Below are 14,597 nucleotides of genomic sequence, written 5' to 3'. Positions count from 1 at the left end.
TAAGTCTGGTGTGTGCTGAGCCTGACGGAGCAGCACTTGCTTAGTCACAGATAGGGGTCTTGTAGAAGGGTTGTAGGCCCATAGAGGATTATTGTACTACATTTTGTAAAATGTATGTGTGGAATGACCTGATCCAGGTTTTTCAGTTTACATTGGGTTTGTCTGGCTCTGTAAAAGACATGTACGTTACTTACCTTTCTCCTGACAACATTCTGTCTGTGTAAACACAGACAGAAATTGTTTGTTGCTCCCAGCTCTCCTCCTGTGTCTGTTCCTTGTTTCTTGCCCGTTCACTCACCTGTGCCTGAGGTGAAACCTATGCATCTTATCACCCCCTTCATCCTGGAAGAGCACACGAGGATACACAGGAACAAGGGGTTGTGTTTTTACTGTGGAGAGAATGACCATTTCATTGGATCCTGCCTCAAGCATCTGTGTCCAAGTGGTCATCATAGGGGCCTTACAGCAGCTATAGAGAAGCACCCAATGATGTATGGGGAAGCTAAGATGGCATTTTGTCAAGACCTTGCTGAATCAACACTTGCTTTACAGTGATTTGTGAAACCGTACCTTGACTTGACTGGGACATAAAAACAAAATGTGCAATTATGTGATAAATAATGAGACATTAGGTAAAACTTCTACCGAAATGACATGGGGGTACTGGTGGACAATAAGCTAAACTAGTACCCAGTACAAGGCAGCGGCTTCCAAGGCTAACAAAGTCATGGGATGTATCAAGAGAAGCATAGTGGCTTGTGACAAGGACATAGTATCCAATTTTGGGCACCTTTATATAAGTAGGACTTGGTTGAACTGAAGAGGATGCAGTGCATAATTACAGGTACAAAAATAATTATTAGTATGGGAGGATTACAGGACCAAGACAGGTTATCAACCTTGGGGTTATTTAGTTTAAATATAAGACGTCTTAGGGGCGATCTGATCACAAATGTAAAAATATATGAATGGACAGTACAGAGATCTTTCTATTGATCTTTTTATACCTAGGTGAGTAACTATAACAAGGGGGCATCCTCTAAGTCTAGAGGAAAGAAGGTTTCATCATCATCACAGAGATTCTTTACTGTAAGAGAGAGACTATGGAACTCTCTGCCACATGATACCACAACTATACAGAAGTTCACCTGGCACTGCCTTGGGATAGATATTCCTTTAATCAGGCGGTCATCTAGTCGGTGCTGCTAGCATAAAATAGACAGGTGGTGGTGCTCACACTAAATAGTCACTTCATATAAACACATAGAAGGAGCTTCAAAGAAAGATGCGGATCACTCACCAAAGAAGCGATGCTGTTTTCTTTATTCCAAACAATGCAGGTGGCTACACATAGACGGATGTTACGGCAGGGTGTTACCGTGACGTCACATGCCTCCGGCGCTGCATCGCTAGTAATCCAGCATGAAGTGAAGTTCGCTCTGTGCACCGGATGACTGGGGTGTCGCAGCACAGATCTCGGGGGGTGGGGGACGGGGTCCAAGCAGCGGGACCCCAGTGATCAGAAATCTTATCCCCTATCCTTTGGATAAGGGATAAGATGTTTAGGGATGGTGTACCCCCTTTAATGCCAAAATGGGCTGTGTCCTCAAGGAGTTAAGTCTTCACCTGAACAATAGGGTTTAGCGCAGGCATCTGAAGCAACGTTTACCTGAAAGGGCCCACTTTGGTACTGGGATACCACACATCCCTTACTGAAAACCCACAGAAGACCTTTAGTCCGATCCCCTCCCCCCCCCCCCTCCCTAATCTAACTCACAAATTATCTTCGTCTCCACTTTGGTTATTTTTATCCGATTAGTAGATTAATTGAAACAATAAGCGTCCAGCTAAAATATGAAAATAGTTATTACTCCCAGCCCTAGTTAGTTGTTTGCACTTTGATTGTACATATACCCACCTGTGTTTAAGCCCCAGTACAGTATGTGTTGACGTTAGCAGAGGCCCGCCGAAGCGCTTTAAAAACCAATGCCCCTACCCTGTCTTCCTGTACCATCGCTTCTTCGTGTTTACTTGTCTGCACATGAATAAACAAGATTCACTACAGAGTGGTGATACACGTTGGATTCTCTGCAGTATAAGAATGAGCAATATAGCAATTTATTCAGTTACCTATACACATAATACTCTCAATTACCCCCCCCCCCTCCTCCCCCAATCGACTTTCATCAGATCTAGTGTCATGAAAAAAATCCATTCCGATCCACATTTTTTACACCTACATTAAAGGGGTACTCCGTCCCTAGACATCTTATCCAAAGGATAGGGGATAACATGTCTGAACACGGGGGTCCCGCTGCTGGGTACCCCAATGATCTCTCCTCAGCTGCACAGAGCGAGGATTGCTCCATGGTGGATGACGGGCGATAAAGGGGATAGAGTATCGGGACATCACGGGTCGGCCCTGTTGGGACATCACGCCTTGCCCCCTCAATGAAAGCCTACACCATGCCCCCTTCCATAGACCTGCATTTAGGGGGCAGGGCATGACATCACAAGGGGGCCGAGCCATGACATCAAGATACTCCATCACCTGTATTGCCCCTCATTAGCCACAGAGCAATCCTCGCTCTGGGCAGCTGAGGAACGGGGGATGCTGGAGGAGAGATCACGGGGTCGTTGGATAGGGGATAAGATGTCTAGGGGCAGAATACCCCTTAAAGCATCACCTCTGAAATAGATTTATTTTCCACTGAGGTTTAGTTCTGGTGTTTTTTTAGGCTAAAAAATGCTAGAAAAGCTGCCACAAAATATCCCTGCATTTTTTCAGTTTTTTTTTTCTGGCGTTTTTACCTTTCTGTGGAAATTGCAGTTTTCAGCTTGTTTGTTTTTTGCAGAATTTTGTAGGAGTTATACGGTCAGAATGCAGGACTAAGTATTAAACAAAATTCATATTTTTTTTCAAATAAAATTTTATTTGATTTTGAAGATCAGAAGGGTTTTTGCGAGTTGGCAGGGAATTGAACGAGCCAGGAGAAAGAAAAGAAGAGCGATAAGATTTAGTTTTTTTTATTTATTTTAACCCCTTAAGGACTCAGACAATAAAATTTTTACATTTTTGTTTTTTCCGCCTCGCCTTAAAGAAATCATAACTCATCCACAGTCTAGTATGGGGGCTTGTTTTTTGCGTGACCAGTTGTCCGTTGTAATGCTATCACTCACTTTACCATAAAATGTATGGCGCAACCAAAAAAAATACTATTTGTGTGGAGAAATTAAAAAAAAACCACAATTTTGCAAATTTTGGAAGGTTTTGTTTTCACGCTGTACAATTTACGGTAAAAATTACATGTGTTCTTTATTTTTTGGGTCAATAAGATTAAAATGATACCAATGATAATAAACTTTTCTATTACTGTTGTGCTTAAAAAGATTGCAAACTGTTTAACCAAATTAGTACGTTTAAAATCCCCCTATTTTGAAGACCTATAACTTTTTCATTTTTCTGTATAAGCAGTAATATGAGGGCTAATTTTATGTGCCTTGATCTGTACTTTTTATTGATACCATATTTGCTTATATAAAACTTTTAATACTCTTTTTATCAATTTTTTTGGGAATAAAATAATATTAAAAAAAGCAGCTATTTTGGACTTTTCTTTTTTTTTTTTATGTTCACGCCGTTCACCGTACGGTATTATTAACATTTTATTTTAATAGTTGGGATATTTACCAAATATGTTCATAACATTTTTTTTTACACTTTTTGGGGGTGAAATAGGGAAAATGGGACAATTTAATCTTTTATTGGGGAGGGGTTTTTTCACATTTTTTTTTACTTACATTTTGTATAATTTTTTACTTTTATTTACTTTTTTTTTTACACTTTAAGAGTCCCCATAGGGGACTATTTATAGCAATCATTCGATTGCTAATACTGTTCAGTGCTATGTATAGGACACAGCACTGATCAGCATTATCGGTCATCTTCTGCTGTGGTCTGCTTGATCGCAGATCAGAGCAGAAGACCCCAGAAGACGGCCGGAGCAAGGTGAGGGGACCTCCGGCCGCCATGCTGGATGATCGGATCGCCGCGGCAGCGCTGCGGGCAATCCGATCATCCATTTAAAGTACCGTGATACTGCAGATGCCGTGATCTGTATTGAACACGGCATCTGTGGGGTAAACGGCGGACATCCACGTGATCATGAATGTCGGCCATTATGGGCGGGTCCCTGGCTGCTATCAGCAGCTGGGACCTGCCGCACATGAAGCGAGCATCGCTCTGATGCTCGCGGTTATGCATAGGATGTAAATGTACCAGCTCACCAGGACGTACATTTACGTCCTGCATCGTTAAGGGGTTAAACATTTCTATAAAATTTTAATTATTAATATTGTTAGGTGACAAATGTATTTGAAGCTTATTCATTTTTTTCCGCTATAATATGTCTAATGTGGGATATTAACATTTACATGATATGTCAGCTCTCATTTTTCAAATCTGCCGCTTCAGACAATTGAATAAAATAAGGTCAAATTGATGCTAATTGATTTTAGAATGTTGAGGGACTTGTGGTTAACCACAAGACTGTAAATCAATCAGCATCCTTCCTTTTATGGAGTTACCAGTTGACCTGTATTTTATTCGCTGAAATAGCAAGATAATGATAATATAACACATTCCACATATTAGAACTGTAGTAAAAAATAATAAATTGGGAAACACATTTGTCAGCTGACCAAATTTATTATTGATATATATTTTACTATAAATAGCTAAATGCAATTTTTAAAGTGGCCTAGTGCTATGCTCTGCCGAAAATATAGTATTTCTATGTACACGTCCAGGGAGCATCTTTCTACACTGTCTAACTTATTTCCTTGAATTGTCTATACTAGTTTTACATTTTCCAACTATAATTTGGATAATAACCTGTGTGGCAGATGACTCGGACTGTATCGGGGAGCGGAGTCTAAAGTGCCGCTGGTTTTCACCAAAGCCCGCCGCAAAGCCGGATGGGCTTGCTGCGGCAGGCGACACCCAGGTCGCTACCCCCAACACAGCTCGACCCGACAAGGTTCTTAGTCAAAAAACGTAGCAGGAAGGTCTGGATACACGGGAATGGCAAAACAGGCAATGGGAACGCTTTTTCTCAGGAAAATGACACTGAAGATCTGGCAGAGAAGTGTGGGAGGTGCAGGGACTTGTGCCACGGAATCAAAGAAGATAGATGCACAGGACCATAATAAAGTATAAAAAATATAAATTTTATTGAATTACACTTGAAAAAGCAACATAAAAAACATACATCTGAAAAAAATTGTTAGAAAAAAAGGAAAGAAAAAGCAGTAAGGCACCAGAATACAGCAAAGAACTAAGTGGATAGAGGGTCTGACAAAACACAGCAAAAAATATATATATATATGCCTAAGACAATGTGGGTATACAAAAATATCAAAGAAGACTATCAATGAGTCATAAGACACCACACTGTTAAACAGGACATAAGAAATATATAAACACACTAATGGATGCCAGACCATACCCAACAAACCCCAACGACCGTTTCGCTCACAATGTGCTTCCTCAGGGGATGTCACGCCCCCTGAGGAAGCACATTGTGAGCGAAACGATCGTTGGGGTTTGGTGGGTATGGTCTGGCATCCATTAGTGTGTTTATATATTTCTTATGTCCTGTTTAACAGTTTGGTGTCTTATGACTCATTGATAGTCTTTTTTGATATTTTTTGTACACCCACACTGTCTTAGGCATATATATATATATATATATATATATATATATATATATTTTATTTATTTATTTTTTTTTTTTTGCTGTGTTTTGTCAGACCCTCTATCCACTTAGTTCTCTGCTGTATTCTGGTGCCTTACTGCTTTTTTTCCCCTTTTTTTTCTAACAATTTTTTCAGATATATGTTTTTTATGTTGCTTTTTCAAGTGTAATTCAATCAAATTTATATTTTTTATACTTTATTATGGTCCTGTGCATCTATCTTCTTTGATTCGGTGGTGCTAGTTCTATTGCACAGTAACCTACTTAGTTGTAGGGTTTTTCTTCGTGGGTGTTCAGGTGCAGGGGTTTTATAGAGTAGTGTCAGGTGTTACACATAATTATGGCCGTACTGACCCTTTAAATTCCAGAGCTCCGACACGCGCACCCTAGGAGTCGGGGAAACACGCGCCGGAGCTTAAACACAGTGGAGGAGGTGGCGGAGGAGCATGGTAAGTGAGGGGCTGGGATTCGCATACGACATGTGCGGCTGGAACGCAAACTGTAACAGTACCCCCCCCCCCCTTTTGGTCTCCCCCTCCTTCTGCGGCTCAGAAATATCTTGAGAAGGTCCTTGTCCAGAATATTGTCCTGTGGCTCCCGAGACCTCTCCTCAGGACCGAAACCTTCCCAATCTACCAGAAAAAAGTGTTTTCCTCTGACGAACTTAGAGTCTAAGATTTCCTTAACAACATACACATCTGAGGTAGCAGAGATGGGAGAAGGAGAGATGTCCCTTTTTAAGGTGGCTGGTTTCAAGAGGGAAACATGGAAGGAATTCTGGATCCGGAGAGAGGAGGGAAGATGAAGGGAATAAGCCACAGGATTGAGCCGTTTCTTGACTTTATAGGGACCCAAATAACGAGGACCTAGTTTATAACTGGGTATCTTGAAACGGATATATTTAGTAGATAGCCAGACTTTGTCGCCTGGAGAATATTCAGGAGGAGGACGTCTCTTCTTGTCTGCCTGAAAATTCATGCGAGAAGTAGCCAGTAGAAGTGAAAGACGTGTCTTTTGCCAGATGGAAGAAAAATTCTGTACCTGTTCATCAACAGTAGGAACTCCAGAGGAAGATGACAAAGGATGAGGAGGACGAGGGTGAAGTCCATAGACCAGAAAGAAGGAAGAAGCACCTGTGGAATTGGAATCCTTGTGATTGTAGGAAAATTCTGCCCAAGGTAGCAGATCGACCCAGTCATCTTGACATGCAGAAATAAGATGGCGTAGATAGTCCCCCAAAACCTGATTCACCCTCTCGACCTGTCCATTGGATTGGGGATGGTAAGCTGAGGAGAAATCCAACTTAATTTGTAGACGTGAGCATAGGGCCCACCAGAATTTAGAGACGAACTGAACCCCTCCATTGGAAACAAATGGGAAGGGAGTCCATGCAAGCAAAAGATATGAAAAAGAAAAATCTTGGCAAGCTGTGGTGCTGATGAAAGGCCAGGTAACGGAACAAAATGAGCCATTTTAGAAAATCGATACACTACCACCCATATGACAGTATTACCATGGGAAGATGGATGTCTGTAATCAAATCCATGGCAATATTGGACAAAGGAAGCTCAGGAACTGGCAAGGGCTGAAGAAGACCTGCTGGCTTGGAACAGGGAGTCTTGTCCCGGGAACAGACTGAGCAGGACCAAACAAAATCAACGACATTCTTTTTCAAAGTTGGCCACCCATAATGTCTGTAGATGAGCTGTAGGGAATTACGAATACCAGGATGGCCGTCCAGAAGAGAAGAATGTCCCCATTTCAAGACTCTGAGTTTCATACGAGAAGATACGGGTGTTTTTCCAGGAGGCAGATGTTGGAGACTTGCTGGTGCTGTAGAAATGAGACGCTCCGGCAGGATAATAAGCTGTGGAAGAGATTCATTGTCGTGCACATCTGAAGACCTGAAAAGAGTGTCAGCTCGGACATTCTTTTCTGCAGGATGGAAGTGGATGAAGAAGTTGAATCTGGAGAAAAATAAAGACCATCGGGCCTGTCATGGGTTGAGACGATGGGCAGGCTGAAGATAAAGCAAATTCTTGTGGTTTGAATAAATTGAGACAGGATGTACCGAGCCTTCCAAGAAGTGACGCCACTTTATGGCTAAGAGCTTGCGATCTCCCATAACATAATTTCTCTCCGCCGGGGGAAGGTTTTAGAAAAAAATCTGCAGGTTATAGTTCTTCCCTCAGTAGATTTTTGTGTTAAAACTGTCCCAGCTCCAACTGAGGAAGCATCCACTTCCAAGAAAAAAGGCTTGGTAGGATCAGGTCTAGAGACAAATAGACAACGACACAAGAGTATAGAAGATCTCGAAAAATATCGTTGACGAACTCCTGAAAGACTGCTGGAGCATTGCAGAGTCCAAATGGCATGACAATATACTCGAAATGTCAATCACGGGTATTAAACACAGTCTTCCATTCGTCCCCTTTACGAATACGAATCAAATTATATGCCCAACGAAGATCAAGTTTTGAGAAGATTCTGGCACCTCTGAGGTGATAAAATAATCCTGAGATTAGAAGTGGTGGATAGCGTTTCTTTACAGTAATTTTATTCAAACCACGGTAGTCAATACAAGGTCACAAAGAACTGTCTTTTTTCTCAATGAAAAACAAGCCAGCTCCAGCAGGAGAAAAGAACTTCCTGATAAACCCCTTCTGTAGGTTTTCTTGGATGTAGTCTGCCATGGCCTGGGTTTCTGGAACAGGCAAGGGGTAAATTCAGCCTCTGGGAGGAGTGGTGCCAGGCAGTAAATCTATAGGGCAATCGAAGGGACGGTGTAGAGGCAATATTTTAGCTTGCTTTTTGCTGAAGACATCAGCAAAGTCCTGGAGGAAAGAAGGCGAACCGGGCAGAGGTCTAGAAGTTGGTTTCAACTTAGTTACACGTATGTGCGGTATAGCACGGTACAGTCCAGTTTTTCTACATTGACCGTAGAGATGTACAAGGGTTTCAGAAGACGAAACATAGGCAGACGATACTTATGCACCAAAGAGGCATCAATAAAGTTTCCCTTAGAGACAGAATCCAGGAAGGCCAGAATGGATATTATCTCTTTGGAGGGAAGAAGAAGCTGGACTGTCAAATTTAAGCGAGGAAAGGAGGAATTCAAACCTAGGGGGCCTCTCCTACGAACCCTAGGCGCGAGCGTTTCCCTGTGGCTGAGGACGCAGAAGACAATCCTTAAGGAAGGGGTCTGCACTGGCGCAGTAAAGACAAAGAGTTCGTCGGCGAGTCCTTTCCTGCTGGGTCAAGCGAGACCGATCTACTTGCATAGCCTCCACTGCGGGAGGCATTGAAGAAGGTTGTGGTGGTTGGTGGAAGACTGGCACCAGACGAGGAAAGCGCCGAGGTCGTGCAGATTGCCTTTGTTGTTGTAGTTCCTCTCGTCGCTCGGAGAAACGGACATCTATTCGGGATGCCAATTGTATAAGTTCGTTCAAGGTAGATTGCAATTCCTGAGCAGCGAGGACATCCTTAATTTGACTTGATAATCCTCTCTTGAAGGTAGCGCAGAGAGCTTCATTATTCCAGGACAACTCCGACGCCAGGGTAGAGAACCGGAAGGCATACTCGCCAACAGTGAAGTTGCCCTGAGAAAGATTCAGTAGAGCTGTCTCTGCGGAGGATGCTCGAGCAGGTTCCTTGAAGACAGTGCGAAATTCCATCAGGAATGCCTGGAGATTAGTTGTGACGACATCACTGCAATCCCACAGCGGGGTTGCCCAGTCCAAAGCCCTTCTAGACAGAACACTAAGGGTACATTCACACTACGGAATTCCCGCGGAATTCCATGGGCAGAATTCCACGAGCGGAATTCCGCGGTGTGAACTTAACATTAGTGTGAAGGGGTCTCCGCAAGAGCTGTTTACACTGCGGAATTTCAGCGCAAAGAAAGAACATGTTCATTCTTTGTGCGGATTCTGCGAGCACTGCATAGCCGTCAATGGTGACGGCTCAGTGCCCTGCGGCCCTAGCGCCAAAGTATTTTCGGCGGTGGCCCCCAGACGGAATCTTGGCTCGCTGAATTCAGCGAGTGAACGCACCCTAATGACGAAAGCCACCTTTGCACATTCCGTGGAAAAGTGATCCGTCATGGGTTCAATGTGCATGGAGCACTGCATCACAAAACCACGACAGGACTTGGGATCCCCCTCACATTTTTCTGAAAGCAACAAACGGAGCTTGGTCCCGGAGGAGACTGCAGCAGCGGGAGTCTGTACTGGAGCTGGAGGAGGCTGTGGCTGTGGCGGGTGCTGCTGAGCAGAAAGCAACTGCTGCATCATGACGGATAGCTGGTTAGGCTGCTGTGCCTGCTGGGCCAATTGCTGTGACTGGAGCGCCACAATAGATGCAAGATCCGAGTTATCTGGCAGATGAACCCCAGTTGGATCCATGGCCGGGCCGCTACCCCCAAGTCGCTACCCCCCGACTCGGCTCGACCACACAGATAAATGGACAAGGCAAGGTACCGAAGGATGAGTCTGGAGCGTAGTCAAACGTAGCAGAAGGTCAAGGCAGGCAGCAAAGGTTCGTAGTCAAAAAACGTAGCAGGAAGGTCTGGATACACGGGAATGGCAAAACAGGCAATGGGAATGCTTTCTCTCCGGCAAATGGCACTGAAGATCCGGCAGAGAAGTATGGGAGGTGCAGGGACTTATAGAGTAGTGTCGGATGTTACGCATTATTATGGGCGTACTGGCCCTTTTTTCAGAGCTCCGGCACGCGTGCGCCCTAGGAGACGGGGAATCGCGTGCTGGAGCTGAGACACAGTTAAAGAGATGGCAGAGGAGCATGGTAAGTGACGGGTAGTGTTGCTCGTGAATATTTGCAATTCGAATTTTAATCGCGAATATCGCATATTCGCGAATTTGCGAATATCGTTTTTTTTTTTTCACAGTACACATCACAGTGATCATCCCTCTATGCTTCCAGCTTGTGTGGTGTAAAGAAGGCTCTAATACTACTGTGTGAGGCTGGCGTGCGAATTTTCGCATATGCAAATTTCCGCTTATGCCAATTTTTGTATATGCTGATTTTCACATATGTAAATTTTAACATATGCAAATTTTTCGCACATGCAAAAATAAAATGTGAATATTGCGAATATGCGAATTTAGCGAATATATGAAGAATATTCGTCCATATATTCGCGAAACATCGCAAATTCGAATATGGCGTATGCCGCTCAACACTAGTGACGGGCCAGGATTCGCATGCAGGTGCATTTCGCAATGTGAATCCCGGCCCCACCGGCTGCAGGGACAATGCGCTCGCGGCCGACATGTGCGGCCGGAGCCCAAGCTGCAACAGTAAGGCTTTAAACACTTGGTCAAGACCAGTATATGGAGTGTTTGCTCCAATAAGTATACCTATTGATTCCTCCTTTGGGCAATCCAAAAATACCCTTTTTTCCCATATGTCCTTTAAAAACTTCCCATGAGCTTTATTCTTTATATTACTACACACTTTAAAAACAGTTAGTGCAATAGCTCTTTGTTATTCATCAACACTGTGTATCTGGAGCATTCACTTAGTCCTCAATACATTATCTCTACTCCTAGATGGCTGCGTCTTCCTGCAGCACACACTATGTTAAAAGTTCCTACTCTGCCTCCCTCTGATTAGCCCTAATTTATGCTGCTGGCACATCTATGAGTATGGATCATGTATTATCATGTATTGAGGACTAAGTGAATCCTCCAGATACACAGTGTTGATGAATAACAAAGGACTATTGCACTAACTGTTTTTATAGTGTGTAGTAATATAGGGGGAGATTTATCAAAACCTGTGTAGAGGAAGAGTGGTGCAGTTGCCCATAGCAACCAATCAGATCACTTCTTTCAATTTTAAAGAGGCCTGTGAAAAATGAAAGAAGCGATCTGATTGGTTGCTATGGGCAACTGCACCACTCTTCCTCTACACAGGTTTTGATAAATCTCCCCAATAAAGAATAAAGCTCATGAGTAGTTTTAAAAGGCTATATGGGAAGAAAGGGTATTTTTGGATTGCTCAAAAGAGGAATCTATAGATATTGATTGTAAGGCGGTGCAACGCTCTGCAATTGCGGCAGAGATACAGTGTAGCAATCTGTACTGTTCTTCCTTGGTCCTGTTCTTTTCCTTAGGCTGATGAATTGTAGATATTTCTTTATCTATCAATACATTTGTGATCTAAGTGTAAAAAAAAATGAAAAACTACCCGCAAAAATGCCAATGTTAAAACCCACATGGCTTTTTTGTGAAAAAACGCGTAGTCTCAACATGAGGTCATTTTTGAAAATCACCCACTGAGTCCAAAAAAAGCCAAAAAATGACAAAAGGATGAAAAAAAGCCAGTTCCCTATTGACTTGCAGCTAACATTTGGCTGCAGCAGAATGGGCTCTCATACTACCCTCATGAAGTCTGTTTTTGACTGTTTGAGTGGACACATGCACATCTGTGGCCTGCTGAAGATCCTTTTGCAGGGCTCAGCAGTGCTCCTCCTGCTCCTCCTTGTACAAAGGTGTAGGGAGTGGTCTTGCTGCTGAATTGCTGTCCTCCTACAGCCTCCTCCACATCTCCTGATGTACTGGCCTGTCTCCTGGTAGTGCCTCCATGCTCTGGACACTAAGCTGACAGACACAGCAAACCTTCTTGCCACAGCTTGCATTGTTGTGCCATCCTGGATGAGCTGCACTACCTGAGCCACTTGTGTGGGTTGTAGAGTCAGTCTCATGCTACCACTAGAGTGAAAGCACTGCCAGCATTCAGAAGTGACCAAAACATCATCCAGGAAGCATAGGATCTGAGAAATGGTCTGTGGTCACCACCTGCAGAACAACTCCTTTATTGGGGGTGTCTTGCTAATTGCCTATAATTTCCTCCTGTTGTCTGTTGCATTTGCACAACAGCATGTGAAATTCATTGTCAATCAGTGTTGCTTCCTGAGTGTACAGTGTGATTGACTTGGAGTTACATTGTGTTGTTTAAGGCTAGGTTCAGACTACGGAATCTCCGGGCAGAAAATTTCCGTCCGGAGATTCCGAGTTCCGTTTGCGCCGACTGAATTAGTCGGCAATAGGACCACGCGGACACTGCAGTCTCCTATAGACTGCTATGTGTTCCGCTTGGATTTCCGCCTGAAGAAAGAGCAACCCCTTTCTTCAGGCGGACATTTTCTAGCGGATTTTTCATCCGGATTTTCCGCTTCACAAATTCCGAAGTGGGAATTTGTGAACGGAAAACCATTCACTACACTATGCATTATAGTAAGCGGAATTTCTGCCGGAATTTTCAAAGCGAAAATTCCGGCGAAAATTCCGTAGTCTGAACCTAGCCTAAGTGTTCCCTTTATGTTTGAGCAATGTAGTACCAGAAGAATACTGCAGCTGCTAAAGAAATGCTGACATGTCTGTACATTAAAGTATGGGACTACAAAGAGAAAACCAAAACTAAAATGATTTATTATATTATGAAATGATTATATTTAATTAGTAATTTACTTCATTATCTTTCTTTTTCAGAGACCGGTGAGCAGTGTGATCCACCGCCAGTTGTACAATATGGAGACACCATAAGCTTTAACAAACCTTTCTATAAATCTGGTGAATCTGTGGAATATAAATGCCCAGAATATTATATTCTTAAAGGAAACAGGGTTGTGAGATGTTTAAATGGCGTCTGGGATGAAGCTCCAGTTTGTCTAGGTATGTCCATTATACTTCATTACAGTGTGTGCACAAATGACGTAAAGGAAAGAAAATCTGATCAGTATTAGGATTATAATGCACAGAGGGAATGTTCGTTATACTCATGGCTGCCAGGGATAACAACATACACAGAAAAAGCAGGGTAGTGAATTAAGGGTCAAAGGTGGAGCCATTCAGTTATGGACCTTTTTGAGGTCATAGCCATGAAAATAGTGTATATGCAAATAGGGACTATGGCAAGTCCTTGTATGATTTCTACTGTGTGTTCATGCAAAAAAGAATTATTCATATATCTATCTATCTATCTACCTAGCTGCATGCTGAAATTGAGGTAGAGATGTGTACAGTACTGTCCTTCCTTACCTTTCCTTGCAGCTCAATATATCAAACAAAATGTGTATCACAAGCTAACTAGCTAACATGTTTACACATGTGTCATTGGACGCGTGAGTATGACAGATATTATTTAGCATCTACCTAGTATGGGACACAATTTGATGACATGTAACACTAGCTCTGCATTGATTGGTTATATTGATTGTGAGGAGATTCCTGATTGGCAAGTAGATGTAATTATTTGTAAGTCAGATGGCTCTCTGCCCCTTCGTGTCAGATGACGTCAATCGCACATGCGCAGAAGATCCTGTACAGAGATAAACAATCTACGCATGCACAATCAGCTGACAGTAGGATCGTACCAAGAATGTATCGGAGCAGGGATGCACCTGCACAGTAAGTTGCCACTACTATAATAAAATAATATATTATAAATACTATAATAAAGTGTATAGGTAATGCCACACACATAATTTACATTGAATAAACAGAATTGTGGTAAGTATAAAAAGTAGAACCCCGGACCACTTAATAAATTCACCACGGATTATGTGAACATATTGTATGTTATAAAGAAATTGTTACAATTAATTCTACATGCTTATTAACCCCAGAATAAAGTCCAAGTAGTGGACTGGTACATAAACTATACTGACTTAATATTATAAGTTAGTGGGACTTACAGGTCAATTTATACTCTAATTAAACCCTAAACAATATGTAAATAACAGTCACATGCTGACATCTGACCTGAAGAGAAGTGCTTCAAGACAGCATAATATCAACGAATCCACATCTTGTTGAA

At 42.7% G+C, this 14,597-nt stretch overlaps 1 protein-coding gene across 2 annotated transcripts in view; it reads left to right on the top strand.

The window, feature by feature from the left end:
* Positions 1–14,597, top strand: part of CFH (complement factor H) — a 300,746-nt gene that overhangs the window by 186,836 nt on the left and 99,313 nt on the right. For both annotated transcript variants that reach the window (XM_056523538.1, XM_056523537.1), the window contains one exon: positions 13,271–13,453. In XM_056523538.1, the coding sequence (XP_056379513.1) occupies positions 13,271–13,453 (183 nt within the window). The remainder of the gene's footprint in view (positions 1–13,270; positions 13,454–14,597) is intronic.

This window comes from Hyla sarda, chromosome 6 (assembly GCF_029499605.1).
Source record: "Hyla sarda isolate aHylSar1 chromosome 6, aHylSar1.hap1, whole genome shotgun sequence".
NCBI lineage: Eukaryota > Metazoa > Chordata > Amphibia > Anura > Hylidae > Hyla > Hyla sarda.
Note: the sequence above shows the minus strand (reverse complement) of the source record. Positions and strands in the feature narration are given on the sequence as shown.